We start from the raw sequence: 18,429 nt of genomic DNA, 5'->3' as shown, positions 1-18,429 counted from the left end.
CCCACAGCTTTTCTTTCTTTTTAAAACTTTCAGACATGGTCTCCGTTTATCTGAGCGTAGGCTAGCTGTTGTTAGCGTAGCCTAGCTGTTGTTAGCATAGCCTAGCTGTTGTTAGCATAGCCTAGCTGTTGTTAGTTTCCTGTTAGCCACGCTTCTTTCCCCTCCAGCACAAACGTCTCTTCCAGCCGCGGCGCCGCCCAAAAGCAATATCTTATAAACACACATCAACTGTCTGTATTGTTAAATACAGTTATAAAACGCTTTAATAAGTAATATTTATTAAAAACATTAATAACTAGGTATGCACCGATACTTTTTTGGCCGATAGCGATGTTTTGACAATGCCGTGATGGGGACTACACTAGTTGTGGATGTTTTCTAGTCGTGAACAACTCGTTTCCGTAGAAATTATTTTTTATTAGCCCTTTTCTGACTAGTTTGTGTTTACAATTCCTTCTCAAAGACAACTTGCTGACGTCTTTCCCTCTTGGCATTGTGTTAACACATGCTCCAGTTTTATCGGATGAATGATGAGTGTTTTCCTTCCCCCGCTACGATCAGACGGGTGTTATTATGTTGTTACACAAACGGAGAGGAGGGGTTCCATCTGTTGCTCGTGACTGTATTTGTAATAGAGTCAAACGTTGATGTTAGATTTGATTTAAATGATCTGGCCTTGAAAATAAGCAGTTTATTTGTGGATCTTTGCAACAATAATCCCAGTTTTATCTACGGACTGCATTTTTTGACCTTCCTGTTCTTGTCTTTGTGCTCCATCACTCTCTTTTCCTGCTTCTTCTTCTTCTTCTTGTTACTTCTTCTGCCTCTCCTGCCCACCTCTCCTCTTCTTCTTCTTCTTCTTCTTCTTCTTCTTCTTCTTCTTCTTCTTCTTCTTCTTCTTCTTCTTCTTCTTCTTCTTCTGCAGGTGTCCTGTTCCGGGCTGCGACAGCCTGGGCCACATCAGTGGGAAGTACGCCACCCACCGCAGCGCCTACGGGTGCCCCCTGGCCGCCCGCCGGCAGAAGGAGGGGCTTCTGAACGGGACGCCCTTCAACTGGAAGGCCTTCAAGACCGAGGGGCCGACCTGCCCGACGCCGGGCTGTGACGGGTCGGGACACGCCAACGGCAGCTTCCTCACCCACCGCAGGTGAGACTGTTGTTATTATTATTATTATTATTATTATTATTATTATTATTATTATTATTATTATTATTATTATTATTAATTATTATTATTATTATTATTATTATTATTATTATTATTATTAATTATTATTATTATTATTATTATTATTATTATTATTATTATTATTATTATTATTATTGTTGTTGTTCTTATTATTATTATTATTACTATTGTTGTTATTTATTATTATTATTATTATTATTATTATTATTATTATTATTATTAATATTAATTATTATTATTATTATTATTATTATTATTATTATTAATTATTATTATTATTATTATTATTATTATTATTATTATTATTATTATTGTTGTTCTTATTATTATTATTATTATTACTATTGTTGTTATTTATTATTATTATTATTATTATTATTATTATTATTATTATTATTATTATTATTATTATTATTATTATTATTATTATCAGAGTTATTATTATTATTTTTTTAAATTTTTTATTATTATACTTATACATGGAGGGGCGTTGGCCAGGAGTGCGAGGGCCCGATCAACGCTGCTTGCAGCTTTAATTATTATTATTATTATTACGAGAAATTAATTGGCTTTTTGGAGGCCTTAAAATGCTCGAAAACTTACCAAATTTTGCACAGGCTTCCAGAGTCGCGAAAAACTACATATTTTATGGGCGACAGGCATGGGTCCACAAGAATGGGCTCTATAACACCACCTATTTTATGTTTTTCAACGAGCCCCATAATACGGTTTGAGCTGCAGCAATGACCTTTATGTGTCTATTATATCAGACAAAGCCCTACAAAAAAGTCTCTTGGACCCATGCTCTAAGTTACACAGGAAGTCCGGCATTTTGAACAGAAAATGTCATTTTTCATGAATTCTGATCATTTCTAGGCCTCGTACTTTAACGAACTCCTCCTAGAGATTTTATCAGATTGGCTCACAACTTGGTTTGTACAATCTAGACACATGGCCGACTAAATTGCGAAGTTTTTAAGTTTTTGGCAGAGGGCGTGACCGTAGTGATCCAGCGAAGTTTGAGGTCATTTTTAAGGCTCGCCATGAAACACCAATTGGCTGTAACTCAGCAATACATGATTTGATGTGGTTGAAAACGTATGTGCATGATTGTAGGCTGAGCCTGAAGACATCTCTGATGGAATATTCAGGATCGGTTGTAGCGCCACCTGTTGGCACCAGGAATTGTCATGTCTTCTAGTATGCATCCGTGCTACAAGCAAGATGAGCAGATGGAAATTAATACATTTGATATTTCATGGTTTGCGTTAATGGGCGTGGCTCAACAGCGCCCCCTAGAAAACTTTTCTCTGACATAACTTTTGAATGGTTTGACATAGGAAGTCGTGGGTGGTGTCTTTTCTGATATGCTTATGGGGGGCGGTGGCCGTGAGTGCGAACGCACGTTCATCGCTGCTTGCAGCTTTAATTATTATTATTATTATTATTATTATTATTATTATTATTATTATTATTATTATTATTATTATTATTAGCGCTCATCACCCACCGGCCTGATGTGGTTGTGGATGTTTGTTCATCACTGCAGCCAGAGGAACCAGAGATATTGACCTTTAACCTTTGACCCCGTCTGTGTCTGCAGCCTCTCCGGTTGCCCCCGGGCCTTGTTTGCCAAGAAGAAGAACAAGTTCCCTGCCGAGGACTTCCTGAACGCCAAGTTCCGGCCGGCTGACGGTAAGATGGAGCTGGAGGCGGGAACATGCAGCCACCAGGGGGCGCCAAATAAAACTAGCCGTCTTTTTACAGGTTTATTGGTTCAGAAGTTTTACATTTTCTTACAAAGTCGCACCTGATGTCAAGATTTCTTGATAAAATGTGTTTGTAAGTTTGTAAAGTCAAACGGTTCTTTTATTTTGGGAGATTTTAAAGGACGTGTTTAGTTTTTAAAGTCAGAAATGATCGATTTGTTTCATTTTCTTTTGCAGCTTAAAAACAAACAAATCTTTTTCGGACATTTGCAAGTTTATAAATTGGATTAGTGAGTTTATACAGTTTATAAAGTTAATGAAGTAATAAAGTTAACCTCTGTGTGTTTGATCCTGGACCAGTTCTGGACAACGACGAGGACATCAAGACGCTCAACAAGGAGATCAACGACCTCAACGAGTCCAACAACGAGATGGAGGCGGATATGGTCAACCTGCAGACTCAGGTACACCCCGGTCCTGGACCTGGTCCTGGTTCTGGTCCTGGTCCTGGACCTGGTCCTGGTCCTGGTTCTGGTCCTGGTCCTGGTCCTGGTCCTGGTCCTGGTCCTGGTTCTGGTCCCGGTTCTGGTCCTGGTCCTGGTCCTGGTCCTGGTCCTGGTCCTGGTCCTGGTCCTGGACCTGGTTCTGGTCCTGGTCCTGGTCCTGGTCTTGGTCCTGGTCCTGGTCCTGGTCTTGGTCCTGGTCCTGGTCCTGGTCCTGGACCTGATCCTGGTCCTGGTCCCAGTCCCGGTCCTGGTCCTTTGCCCTTTTTCGGTCCAAACACTTACAGTTGCAAGAAAAAGTATGTGAATCCCTTCTGATAGCTGGCGTCCATCACGGCGTCGTGGCGGGGCCGGACGACTTCGGGGCACGAGTCGTACGACTCCACCAGTTTGGAGCTCGAACTTTAGTCGTCTTTTTCTAACCTGCTGTTTCTGAGTTTTCGGTTTCAGAAAGTCCAAATTTGTTTTAGTTTTTTCTAATTTGAGGTTTTATGGTCAGAATTTCTGACTTTTATGTGCAAATTCTTATAATGAGAAAGTCAGATTAAGTTTTTTATTGTTTATTTAACTCAAACGACAAATACTCGTCAACAGGAACGTCACACCCTAGATCAGGGGTGTCCAACCCGCAGCTCGCGAGCCGCATGCAGCTCTTTGCCTGGTGTCATGCGGCTCTTTTCCTGGTGTCATGCGGCTCTTTTCCTGGTGTCATGCGGCTCTTTTCCTGGTGTCGGCGGCTCTTTTCCTGGTGTCATGCAGCTCTTTTCCTGGTGTCATGCAGCTCTTTGCCTGGTGTCATGCAGCTCTTTTCCTGGTGTCGGCGGCTCTTTTCCTGGTGTCATGCAGCTCTTTTCCTGGTGTCATGCAGCTCTTTTCCTGGTGTCGGCGGCTCTTTTCCTGGTGTCATGCAGCTCTTTTCCTGCTGTCATGCGGCTCTTTTCCTGGTGTCATGCGGCTCTTTTCCTGGTGTCATGCGGCTCTTTTCCTGGTGTCATGCGGCTCTTTTCCTGCTGTCATGCGGCTCTTTTCCTGGTGTCATACGGCTCTTTTCCTGGTGTCGGTGGCTCTTTTCCCGGTGTCATGCGGCTCTTTTCCCGGTGTCATGCGGCTCTTTTCCTGGTGTCATGCGGCTCTTTTCCTGGTGTCATGCGGCTCTTTTCCCGGTGTCATGCAGCTCTTTTCCTGGTGTCGGCGGCTCTTGCGACTTTATTTGATGGTGCAGTGAAAGACAGACACGTAGGAAGTGGGGGAAAAATATGCCGTGACTGGAATTGAACCCGCGTCGCTGTACAGGGGAAGGTTTACATAAGTCGCCTGCTCAACCCGTTGAACCATACGGACGCTAGCGCTCGTGTTGAAAAAATACACTAAATCCATCAAAATGGCAGGAAAAAAATGTAATACTTCCCGACAGACCGTGATATATAGGCTTTTATAAAACAGTTACCAATAATGGAAATGTGAAAGAGGAATACACAATCTATTTTATGTAGTTTTTAATTAATCAGAAATACATATTATCCAGTAAAAATATCCCACTGTGTAAAACAATATTCCATCTCTCCAGATGTAGCTCCGCATGTCGGAGACAGGAACTCCTCCATCCATCCATCCATCGTTAGCTCCTCCTCGCTAACGTTAGCTCCTCCCCGCTAACGTTAGCTCATCCCCGGAGATCAAAGTTTACCGTCAACATGCCTCATTAATTGTTGACGAAAATAAACTTTAACACCAGCTACTTTTTGCTACCTGCTGTAACCATCAATAATCTGTACCAGTTGGTTGTTGTCATGGAAACATTGTTGCTTCCCTGACGTGGAATGATCTGCTGTGATGAGGCTTTAGAATAGAAGCCGTGGTATAAACTCATTATACCACAGTTAACAACCAATCAGATCATTATACCACAGTTAACAACCAATCAGATCATTATACCACAGTTAACAACCAATCAGATCATTATACCACAGTTAACCACCAATCAGATCATTATACCACAGTTAACAACCAATCAGATCATTATACCACAGTTAACAACCAATCAGATCATTATACCACAGTTAACCACCAATCAGATCATTATACCACAGTTACCAACCAATCAGATCATTATACCACAGTTAACAACCAATCAGATCATTATACCACAGTTAACAACCAATCAGATTGCAGGATTTAACCTTTCCATTTTATAATGGTATTTTTATGTCTCAGAGAGAGCAGGGAGTGAAGGATCATGGGTAGTTGATGTGGCTCTTTGCAATAACACAGTAACCAGTTGTAGCTCTGAGCCTCTGACTGGTTGGTCACCCCTGGTCTAGAGTCTGAAGTTGGGGATGAGAGCGTCTCTGGAGGAGGCTGAGGGGCCCGGAGACACACCGGATCTGACCCCGGGTCTGGTCTCTGGTCGGCCCTGGTTCCCTCCCCTGGTCTCTCTCCGGGTCTACCCCCATGTCCGCCCCCGGTCCCCCCACCCCACCCCAACCCGACCCGGTTCTGAATGGCTGCCTCTGTGTTGCAGATCTCCTCCATGGAGAAGAACCTGAAGAGCATCGAGCACGAGAACCAGATCATCGAGGAGCAGAACGAGGCCTTGTTCCTGGAGCTGTCGGGTCTGAGCCGGGCCCTGATCCGGGGCCTGGCCAACATCCGCCTGCCGCACCTGGTGAGTGCTGTCTGACGCTAGCCCCGCCCCCTGGTGGTGTTAGCCCCGCCCCCTGAGAGCTGCGAGGTCCTAGGTTTTTATTGATTGTTTTTATAGAGGGTCTGCGTTGATGTCACTTCCCCACTGGACCAGCCCCCTTACTCACACTGAACATCAGCAAAAATGTCTGCAACTAGTGGAGAAGACCGGATAACAGACGATTATCAGCTTAAATTAGCGTCAGTTGGACTTGACAGTGACCCGTACAGTTACCAAGAACCAGTGGTCCATGGACATTAATATTTGGTACAGTTACCAAGAACCAGTGGTCCATGGACATTAATATTTGGTACAGTTACCAAGAACCAGTGGTCCATGGACATTAATATTTGGTACAGTTACCAAGAACCAGTGGTCCATGGACATTAATATTTGGTACAGTTACCCCAAGAACCAGTGGTCCATGGACATTAATATTTGGTACAGTTACCAAGAACCAGTGGTCCATGGACATTAATATTTGGTACAGTTACCAAGAACCAGTGGTCCATGGACATTAATATTTGGTACAGTTACCAAGAACCAGTGGTCCATGGACATTAATATTTGGTACAGTTACCAAGAACCAGTGGTCCATGGACATTAATATTTGGTACAGTTACCAAGAACCAGTGGTCCATGGACATTAATATTTGGTACAGTTACCAAGAACCAGTGGTCCATGGACATTAATATTTGGTACAGTTACCAAGAACCAGTGGTCCATGGACATTAATATTTGGTACAGTTACCAAGAACCAGTGGTCCATGGACATTAATATTTGGACACCAATCCAGTTTCCTGATATTTATATGTACTTAATTTCTACGCCGGGGAAATACACGAAGCAAAGCTTGAAGGCTTACAAAAGTTTTGACGCTTGGTCCGACTTCAAGGCAGGATTTGTTGGAGAAATTAAAGTGATGAGGACACCGAACTTTATGATTTGACCGTTTAACGTTAGCTACCCAAAAATCCAACATTACCTGATACAAAATGGGAACCACAAATCCACGTTTCGGTGTCTGGAATCCAGTTGTTTCTGAGAATTGCAGAGATCCATTTGTCTCTCTTAAGCTTTTTTTTCGGCAGTCTATGAAACGATAACTCGGATTTCTTGCTAAATCTATGAGTGCAGTCGATCCCATTTTAGATGTTTTCCAGTTGCTCAAACTGAAAGTTTACGTTGCCACTCAGTCTTTCTGCCACTCAGTCTTTCTGACACTCAGTCTTTCTGACACTCAGTGGGCAAAACCTGCTGTGAAGTCGCATCTGTGACGTCATGAACATTCCCTCTATTGTCATTTTGTACAGCGACCTTGAGTGTCTTCAAAGGCATTATTATTATTATTATTATTATTATTATTATTATTATTATTATTATTATTATTATTATTATTATTATTATTATTATTATTATGTGTTGACAACGTGTCTCTTTTTCCCGCCGCAGCAGGAGCCAATCACGGAGCAGAACTTCGACCGCTACGTTAGCACGCTGACGGACATGTACGCTAACAAGGAGCGTCTGCAGAGCCCGGAGAACAAGGCCCTGCTGGAGAGCATCCACCAGGCCGTGCAGGGCATCAAGGTGTGACGGCAGGGGGGACGAACCCGGGACGCCCCGGGGGGGAACACCCGTCCCGACGGGGACGAACCCGGAGAAACACCCGAAGAAAAATACAAAAAAGGGAATTCAGGTCATTTCAACAAACGGCAACCCAGGGAACTCTGCTGGAGACGAGCTAGCATCATCCCCGCCGCCGCCGCCGCCGGGGCTGCTGGGTAACCGGTGGACTCGTCCGAGGGGGTTCCTGGGCCAGCGAGGTCATGTGACCCACCGCTAGCCCCTCCCCCGTGTTTTTTTACCTGAAGCGACGATAGCGATAGCAGACGTTCAGAGTCAGTAGGCAGATCAATAGTATTGATCGGTGTTAGGAGTTTGCACTTCACTTCAGTGACTAGTTTTTTCTCGCTACGATAATTATTGTTAAAAATCGTTTATTTAAATCTGTGAACTTTAAATTATTATTGCCATTTTATGTTATTATTATTATTATTGAGTTTATTTATTTGAAGTGATCTATTTATTATTATTAACTTTGTTTTGTAAATCAACAACAGAGAATCCGTTTTTGCAAATGTCTTTACGTCGATATTTAAAAAATCTAGAATTATAATTCTAGAATTATAATAATGTTTTGGAAAACTTTTAACACTTTTTAAGTGCAGATGTTTTATATCGGACTAAAATCTGATTCATTATATACATATACATATATATATACATATATGTGCATATACATGTGTATTTACATATATACGTATATGAACATATGTATATGTATACATATATGTATGTATATATATATATATATATATATATATATATATATATATATATATATATATATATATATATATATATGAATATATGTACACATATATATTCATTTATATATATAATATATATATATATACATATATTTACATATATATGTATAAATACGTATATAATTTTACAACAAAAAACTTTTTTTAGTTTTTTTCCTTTTTGTTTTTTTTTATTTTATTGCAACTTTCAGAAACCGACTGCTGAGAGGGAAAAAAAAACGACGACAAAGTATGTATTTATTATTTATTTAATATGAAAGAATTCCTCTGATATGGCTGTGTATTTATTTTATTTATGTGAGTGATGTTGAGTCTGAGTAGTCTTAAAGAAGAAAGTCATTAATTAATATTTAAATAAAGATTCAATACCAATACTGTTTGACTGCTTAGGCGTGTACTTAGACGTGCGGTCATGTGGGACAGTTAGCCCCGCCTCTTTTAACTCCGACCGGGTCCGAGTTTCCAACAAAAACATCTCAGAACCCGAACCTTTATTTAGTTCACAAAAATTAACAGAAAATAGAAAATGAAATGATGAAGGAGCTCCACATAAAGCAGAATGTCATCTGCAAACAACTTGATGGCTGTATCAAGATAAATACAGTTCCAGGAACTCCATGACCCGACGACGGCGGTAAAAGAGCGGCGCTAACTTCCGCAGGAGACTGTAGCAGCAGCTGATTGTAAAAATAACCACGACAGACGTGATCTGGTCTCTGTTGTGTTTGCGTCTGTCAGATCTTCCTTTATCCCCGGCGTGTTGTAGCGGGCCGACGGCGGCTCGGCTAGCCCTCTAGCGCACAGCGACCGCTGCAGAATCGTCATGGATACGGATCTGGAACCCGAGCCGAGGTTCCGGTCCGGACGTTAACGGCGACGTATCCGGCCCTTCCGCGACACGATAAGATGGCGTCCTTTTGACAAACAGATCAAACATACACACCCTTGTAGCCTTACTCTAGATTTTAACTTTTATTTGACGCACAAAGTGCCACAGAAAAAAAAAAGGAAGAAGAGAACTTACTTTGTTTTTTCCTGATTCTTCACATCTCTGCAATGTACCGATGTCTGGTCCCGAGAGAGAGTGCTGATCGTTCAGATGCCTTGATTTCTCTGCCGAGACGGCCATACGTACACTATTTATGCGTTCTGTACAAATAGATTTTAAAGATGCTATATATATGAATACAAACATACGTATATTTTTCCAGTGTAAGTGTTGACTTGCTCTTCTTGTATCAAAGATCGCTCACTCGTTTAGAAGAGACGTTGGGGGGGAACGAACCGTCCAGAGCTGCCAAGCTTCAGAGCAACACTGTGGGCGGAGCCGGCCGGCATTTCGGCCGAGACATCGGACCGTAGTGAGATCTAAGAACATAAAAACTAACTCCTGAACCAGAACAACGAGCTAACACCTGGCTAACAGGTCTAATGTATTAACATTCATTAGGGACTATGTTCACAGTCACCGCTAACACATAAAAACAGGTTCCGCTTCTGACGCTTGCTGTCAGCTTCAGTTAGCGGTGATGCTAACGGACATAGAACAGCTCGTTCATTAAAATGTATTCCACCAAACGTAATGCTAACAGAGACAAAGTGAAAATAGCTCGGTGCGTTTGGAACGACGGAGACCGCAGAAGAAAAAAAAAGATGTAGCTAACGGAGGACACGGGATTACAGAGCATCAGTTAAGCCGCGGCTAGCAACTAGCCAGCCACTCGTACCTTGCCGGTCAGGTGGGAACTCGGGGGGGCGTCACACCTGCGTGGACGACTTCCACATTTAAGGTCAATTAGATCATTCAAACATCAGACTAGCTGTAGCCGCTGCTTGGACTTTTTTCTGCGTGATTTTAGCATGTCGTAAAAACGTCATAAGAACGACGTAATAATGTCGTGATAACTTTGTAATGACATTGTAATGACGTTGTAATGATATCGTAACGACGACGTAAGAACGTCATTATTATGTCATAATAACGTTGTGATAACATCGTAATAACGTCATTATGACATGGTAATAACATCATAAGAATAACGTCATGACATCGGAATAACGTCATAAGAATGCCGTAATAATGTCGTGATAACTTTGTAATGACGTTGTAATAACGGCGTAATGACGTTGTATTGACATTGTAATGTCGTAATGACAATTACGTCATAATAAAGTCATGATAACGTTGTAATAACATCGTAATAACGTCATAATGACATCGTAATAACGTCATAAGAATGTTGTAATAATGTCGTAATAACGTCGTAATGACATCGTAATGACGACGTAAGAATGTCGTAATAACATCATTATTACATCATAATAACGTCGTGATAACGTCATAATACTGTCCTAATAACATCATAATGACATCGTAATAACTTTGTTAGAACGTCATAATAACGTCATAATAACGTTATAATAATGTTATAATAACATCGTAACAACGTAAGCAAAGTACTTGTTTTATGAAAAACAACTGTTCCAAACACATAGCTGCATGATTATGTTCTAGTTTTAGCCACGATGAAGCCTGAACTCGGGGTTCTCCGACCGTCCGAGAGGATTTCCGACTTCGTAAGCTCCGGGACGCACCGGTCCGGGCCGGTTCACTGTCGCCTAGCGCTCTTTCCTGCTAGCGGCTCTCTACGGCAGCTAAACCCCAGAACAAAAGTTGCCTTATCTTGAGCCTCTGAGGTCGTCTTCCCTCCCCGGTCCTCGTGATGTCGCTATGATCCGGACCACAGATCCGGGCGAGGTGCCGCCTCTAGCCGAGTATCGGTCCGCAGTGTTGCTCCACAGCCGTCCGTCCGTCCACTCATCCCTCGTTTCTGTCGGATCTCGGTTCTGAGGAACCTTTTCCTCCGGGAGTCGTGTTCCGTCCGCCTGTAACAACGTCACCTGAGAGGAAAGTTGTCGTCTTGCTGATCTCACGGAGCCGTTTGGGCGGCTAGATGGGCGTAGCTTTGCTCTGGTGAAAATGCTAGCATCAGACTTGCGAGGACCTGTAGAGATAGAGATGCACCGATCGATCGGCAACCGATAACGCCCCTATCGGTTTTGATCGAAGATCGAAACATAATAGTTCAAAGCAGCCGATCCGATGACGTTTACAACAACAAGCCACCGCAGGAAAGCTTAAGCTAGTAAGCTACACCAACTCTTTGTAAGCCGAGTCTAAATCATCTCTAAGAGTCTCTAGAGTGAAATATTGTACATCAGCCTGCAATAAAACTCATCTCCTAACTTTTATACCTAATAATACAATGTCAGTGTTGTACATGAGACAACAATCTTGACCAATTCAAGGATTTCACGCTGTGATCGGTGATCGGCAACATCGGGATCGGCAGATACTGATTTTGGAGATCGGTTATCGCTGATCGGTTTCCAAAAAATCCTGATCGGTGCATCTCTACGTAGAGACCGGGTCTACCCCCTTCACCCCCCTGAGGGTCCAAACCTGTTCCTGACAAACAAACTAAACCAAAAGAGATGGACAGGAAGCAGTCTGGTCCTCGGCTGGGGGAGGGGGGGCGGACGAGGCCTCGCCACACGACCCCCCCCTCGTTTTAGGAGGCGTTTGTAGCGTGAACACGTGTAGCCGCTCACCAGGACTGGTGTGACCCCCCCCAAGAAGGAGGGTTGGGGGGTATCTGGGTAATGAAGATGCAGGAAAAGCCGCCTGGGGTACCAGGGCCGCGAAGACTCTCGTGACCCCTTTTAAAATGCGTGATGAAGTCGTCCGCCGAGGGAAGAGCAGGAGTAGCGCGCTAGCAGAGCGTTTCTCTGAAGGTGTTAGCGAGGAGCGTAGCGCCCGCGGCCGCTACGCCCACGGTGACGCCCACGCGCCGTTTGTTTGCTTCCTCACATGAAAGCGCTGATGAGGGACGACGGTCGGAGGAAACGAGCGTTAAACTACATTAGACCTGGTTTTTAAACCTTTAAAAACTCAAAGGTCCTCTGAGCTTTGTTTTTTTATTTTTCTATGTTTTTCTATTTCTGAAACTTCACTTCAGGCCATCTTCATCCTGTTTTATTTTATTCTGAATTAAATGTCAATTGTTTTTACATGAATGGCTTGATTCTCTTTCTTTTTGTCTCAGTTTTTTATTGTTATTTTTGTCTTCTTCATTTACACTGGGCTGCATTTTTAATTCATCTTATTTAAATGTTTTCTTTTTAAGAATTTGTCATATTTATGGCTACATACATATCTTTTTATTTTATTTTAAATTGACTAAAATAACAATTGTGACCATCTTACTGATTTTTATTTTTTAATTCATTTAAATTAATCTTAGAAGAGGATTTATTTATTTGTTTGTACCCCAAAGTGTGTGGGATGTAAATTTATTTAACTTTTCAGGGAACCAGAATCCAAAATGTGAGTAGTGGGTGTAGGGGGTGGGGGTGGGGGGGTGTAGCCACCAAATCACACAAGACGAGGAAAGAAAGTACTTTTTCATACTTTTTCATCAAGCTGACCGAAAACCAAAATAGCCCCAACTCCGCCCCCGTATCCGCCTTTTTTCCGCCCCTGTCCCCGCCCTTATCTACCATGTCCCAGGCTCTGCCCTATTTCCGCCCCTGTCCCCTTCTATGCCTCCATTTCTTCCCCTGTCCCCGCCCCTGTCCCCATCTCCACCCCGTTTCTGCCCCGTCTCCGCCCCCCGTCTTCAGACCTGTGGTCCTCATTCGTGCCTTTCCACTCACGTCCACATTCAGGGTGTTTTTCCGCCTGAACATCTCTGGTCTCCATGTTTAACATTTAGGGGGGGCGGGGCGAGGGACGGGGCGAGTGGAGCGGAGCGAGTGGAGCGGGGCGTGGGCGTGGGGGCGGGGCTCGGGCGAGTGGAGCGGGGCGTGGGGGCGGGGCTCGGGCGGTTACTCTGAGAAATAAATGTCGTCCACCTGCAGAGGAAAAAGACAAAACGAGAAGAAACTGTGATCTCTGCTGATTCAGGTACCGAGCTGCTCGGAACGGTTTCGGAGAAGGAACCCGGGTCGTCGCCCGCTAGCGCGTCCAGCTAGCTTCCCCCGCTAGTCCGGACGCTAGTCCCGCGTCCGTGTGCAGGGCATTACTCCGGAGCGTCTGTATATATTTGTATTAAAAAGAAACAGTGTTATTGTTGTTGTACTGAACATGAGTTGTTTTAAAAAAGAAAATGACAGAAAAAAAAGTGACTAGTTTGTGGCAAAAAAGAAAACATGCACAGCCAAGGGTTGTCCTGCTAGCAGGTTTTTACAGAGATGAGCTATTTTTACTGCTGATTTTCTAGATTTAAATCCTTTAAAAACACAAACTTCCAGCATTACGAGCACTTCCACAACGCTAGATTGTGCGGTGGTTTTTTGTTACTTTTGTAGACGAGGTTGTTCCTTTTGTAAAGTGGGACATTCCTTGGCTGTGTCGTCCTCGGGTCTTTTTGTCAGGGAGGGGGCGGGGTTTACGGCAGCGTAGCAGGGCCCGGTTTGTGACTGTGTTTGTGTACTCGTATACATGTTCCCCTGTTTCCTGTGTCAATGTTACAGACGAGAAGTGATGTCAGTTGTTGTTGGGGTTTGAACCATTTTAAATGTTCGCTATGAAAGTACCAATAAAGACACATAGACAAGTACTTGTGTGTGTATGTGTGTGTACTTGTCTTTATATCTTGGTGGGCACTTGTGTATGTTGTGGTAAAGACATTTCTGCATGATGTTTTTTAATCCGGAATTATTTATTCTGAATTAAATAATTCCGAATTAAACTATTTTCCTTCGAATTTACATGGAAATAGTAATTCTGAATTGAGGTTTACATGGAAAACACATTTGATCGGCTTTATCCAATTCCTCTTAAGGTCTGGGGGTTGGGAAGGTTCTGATTGGATAGGGAAAGAATCCAGGAAATCACATTGTAGGATTTGTACTGAATTCATTGGTAACTTCCTGGGTAAAATAAGTATTTGGTCACCAACAAACAAGCAAGATTTCTGTCTTTCACAGACCTGTAACTTCTTCTTTAAGAGGCTCCTCTGTCCTCCACTCGTTACCAGTATAAAAGACCTGTTTTAACTGGTTACCAGTGTAAAAGACACCTGTTTTAACTGGTTACCAGTATAAAAGACATGTTTTAACTGGTTACCAGTGTAAAAGACACCTGTTTTAACTGGTTATCGGTATAAAAGACACCTGTTTTAACTGGTTACCAGTGTAAAAGACACCTGTTTTAACTGGTTACCAGTATAAAAGACACCTGTTTTAACTGGTTACCAGTGTAAAAGACATGTTTTAACTGGTTACCAGTATAAAAGACCTGTTTTAACTGGTTACCAGTATAAAAGACCTGTTTTAACTGGTTACCAGTGTAAAAGACACCTGTTTTAACTGGTTACCAGTATAAAAGACATGTTTTAACTGGTTACCAGTGTAAAAGACACCTGTTTTAACTGGTTATCGGTATAAAAGACACCTGTTTTAACTGGTTACCAGTATAAAAGACACCTGTTTTAACTGGTTACCAGTATAAAAGACACCGGTTTTAACTGGTTACCAGTGTAAAAGACATGTTTTAACTGGTTACCAGTGTAAAAGACACCTGTTTTAACTGGTTACCAGTAAAAAAGACACCTGTTTTAACTGGTTATCAGTATAAAAGACACCTGTTTTAACTGGTTACCAGTATAAAAAACCCTGTTTTAACTGGTTACCAGTGTAAAAGACACATGTTTTAACTGGTTACCAGTGTAAAAGACACCTGTTTTAACTGGTTACCAGTATAAAAGACACCTGTTTTAACTGGTGTTGAGGAATTTATCAAAACCAGTTCAGAAGTCCGCTTGTGAGTAGTGAGTTTTATTCAGTAGCCGGCGGTCAGCAGGACCAGCACAGATCGTGTCTGAGTTGGTGTGTCGACCCAGATAGATTTTACAACAGGGTTTTTATACAAGAAGTTCAATCAACAAAAGACAGGAATAAACAAGCCAAGTGAGAGACAAAAAGCTATTTACAGTCAGGTGTGATCTTTCAGTTTGGGACTACCCCCTGAGGAGTCAGGAAGTCCATATTTGGTATCCTCCGTGGATCAAGTCCTCGTCTCTGCAGGGGCTGGAAGTCAAAGCCACTTCCACGGTGCCATCTCAGCAGGGATTCAGGACGCCAGAACTTGCGTGACAATGTGTCTCGAGCACTGTATGAGACTGGAGCCGCCTGCAAGTCCTCGTCCCTGCAGGGGTCCTCTGGAAGCTGGAACTTGCGTGACAATGGCTCTCAACACTGGTTACCAGTATAAAAGACACCTGTTTTAACTGGTTACCAGTATAAAAAACATCAGTTTTAACTAGTTACCAGTATAAAAGACACCTGTCCAAAACCTCAAACAGTCACACTCCAAACTCCACTATGGCCAAGACCAAAGAGCTGTCAAAGGACGTGAGAAACTAAATTGTAGACCTGCACCAGGCTGGGAAGACTGAATCTGCAGTAGGTAAGAGGCTTGGTGTGAAGAAATCGGTAACCCTTTCTTTTACAGTACAGTAATAAACAGGTAATACCATGGTTATTACACTGTAATTACCTAGTAGCACCTTGTATTTACAAGGTAATTACATGGTAACTACCGGGTAATTTACCCAGTAAGTACTAGGTAAGTATTACGTATTTTCTTGTACCATGTAATTATGTGTATTTACCATGTAATTACATGGTAAATACCTGGTTGTTTAAACTAAACATGAATAGGTAATTACAAAGACATTAGATGGGAACTATGAGGGAAATTACAGGTATTTACTAGGTTAATATTGGTAACTACCAGTCAATTTACCATGTAATTACTCTGAAATTAAATGAATTATTTCTAAGTAAGTACCAGGTAATTACTAAGTATTTTTCTGCAAACTACCAGGAAATTATAACCTATATTTGAGGTATTTACCAGATAATTAGATCTGTCCCAGCCAGGGCACATACGAACGAACTGTTCATAAAGACGAAATATCTAAAACTGAGAGAGATACTTCATTTTCAGATGCTACAAACAATTTACAAAGCAACACAGGCGGCATTACCAGTAAATGTTCAGAAATTGTTCACTCTTAGTCAAGGTCCTCACAGCATGCGCAGCTCGCTGCAGTTTAAACAGAAAAAGATAAGGACAACGATGGGAAGCCATAGTTTGTCAGTAGCTGGTGTGAAAATGTGGAATAGCCTAAACAATGAATTAAAGTTAGCAAGAAATTTAACTGTTTTCAAACATGAGTTAAAGAAGCTGTTATTGAAGGAATATCAAACCTAGGTACAGGAATGGCAATGTCTGGCTATGTGTACAAAACAATGGCAATGTGGGAAAATCAGCACTGGAACACCTGGCATGGAAACAAAACATGGAAACAAAACAAAGTGACTATAAAATGTGTGTGTGTGAAATTGAGCTCTATCACAGCACAGCAGATATCACGACCAAGCAGAACATACAATCAAGAATGGAGATTCTGAACTGGTCAGTAAATGCTATTGACAAGATTTTTTCTACACGGCGTGCTGGGACAGGGGAACCGGCCTGTCCAGATGGGACATTGTTGGCGGGATACACTATGGACAGTTGGAATAAATGAAAAGTGGTGTGTCTTGGGGTGCTGGATATGGAAGACGTGGAAGACGTCTATATCTTCACGGGCATGACGGTGGGCCTGGTGATCCTAGGGCTTGGCGGGGTCTGGATGCTACAAAAGTTGAGAAAAGTGAGAGCTGATCAGGCAAAGCTGCTCTCTGGCCTCGCTGACATCCAGGAGAGACTGACCAGTGTATGGTCGGAGGTGTCCAAAGCTCGGGAGAAGATGAAGTCAGTACGAGCGGAGGGGGCAAAGGCGGCTAGAGAGCCAGAGGACAGCGACTAATCAAAATCTGCATTGACACACGCACCTCCATTGCAAAGTGGATTGCATGCAAAAAGAGGCTTGGACATAAAAATAACTGTACAGTGGACACAGTAGTAAATCACAGGAACGGTGATCAGGATGAGTGGACTGGACACGTGTACAAACATACATGCTATCTGGACTGTGAAGGATGAAATTAGACAAATTGCTATGTGGTAAACTATGTATCTTACTGAATTCTGTTGTTGATGTGATCATGAATCTTACATAGAACGGGGCGGGACTTTGATAAGCGTCAGCTTCTCCCGTACCCTTTTCGTCATGTGCTGAGTATGCAATGTATAATGTTCTGGAGATGAAATGTGTCTATATAACCATGCCGAAATAAACGAAATAATAATAATTACACTTCAATGACCATGTAGTTACCTTGTATTTACTATACATTTCATGGATAACTACCGGGTATTTACCCATTCATTATTGATTTATGTATTATCAATGGATTGGTGCAGGAACCCCCGAGGGGTGTAAATGACTCTATTGACCTTGTAATTAACCTGATAGTTACCATGTTTTACCTGGTAATCCAGGTACTTACCTTGTAGTTACTTGCCCAGTAATTCTATTTCCTAAGTATTTACCCAATAAGTACAGACATTTTTACCTGATTTTATATGTTTTGTTATATATGTGGTGCCTGGAGTCTCTAGTTTTTGTCCAAGACAAATTTCTCTCAAGAGAGACAATAAAGATTATCCTTATTATCCTTATCCTTATCCTTACCTGGCTTTTACTCGGTAATTAAAGTGAAACTGGACTGTAAAAGAAAGCGTGTGTTGTTTCCATAATATTACCTGGTACTTCCTCATTAAGTACAGAAATAATTACCTGGGGCCTCATTTATAAAAGAGTGCGTAGGATTCATACTAAAAGTGCATGTAAAGCCAAAAGCCGAAATTTGCGGGCGCAAAAAAAAAATCTGGATTTATAAAACCGCGTGCACGCACACTTGCACGCAATGTTCTCTTTATAAATCACAGTCCAGCTGGAAGGTTGCACAGGTGAATTCGCCTCATATCCCGC

The 18,429-nt window shown here is 42.3% G+C and overlaps 1 protein-coding gene across 3 annotated transcripts in view; it reads left to right on the top strand.

Annotated features, from left to right (window-relative positions):
• The window catches only part of LOC133457542 (myelin transcription factor 1-like), a 44,815-nt gene extending 36,584 nt beyond the window's left edge, over positions 1-8,231 (top strand). For all 3 annotated transcript variants that reach the window (XM_061736910.1, XM_061736909.1, XM_061736911.1), the window contains 5 exons: positions 926-1,147; positions 2,793-2,884; positions 3,259-3,362; positions 5,923-6,066; positions 7,539-8,231. In XM_061736910.1, coding sequence (XP_061592894.1) covers positions 926-1,147; positions 2,793-2,884; positions 3,259-3,362; positions 5,923-6,066; positions 7,539-7,682 — 706 coding nt within the window. In that variant the 3' untranslated portion in view covers positions 7,683-8,231. The remainder of the gene's footprint in view (positions 1-925; positions 1,148-2,792; positions 2,885-3,258; positions 3,363-5,922; positions 6,067-7,538) is intronic.
• Positions 8,232-18,429: the final 10,198 nt, after the last annotated feature.

Source organism: Cololabis saira, chromosome 12 (assembly GCF_033807715.1).
Source record: "Cololabis saira isolate AMF1-May2022 chromosome 12, fColSai1.1, whole genome shotgun sequence".
Classification (NCBI taxonomy): domain Eukaryota; kingdom Metazoa; phylum Chordata; class Actinopteri; order Beloniformes; family Belonidae; genus Cololabis; species Cololabis saira.
Note: the sequence above shows the minus strand (reverse complement) of the source record. Positions and strands in the feature narration are given on the sequence as shown.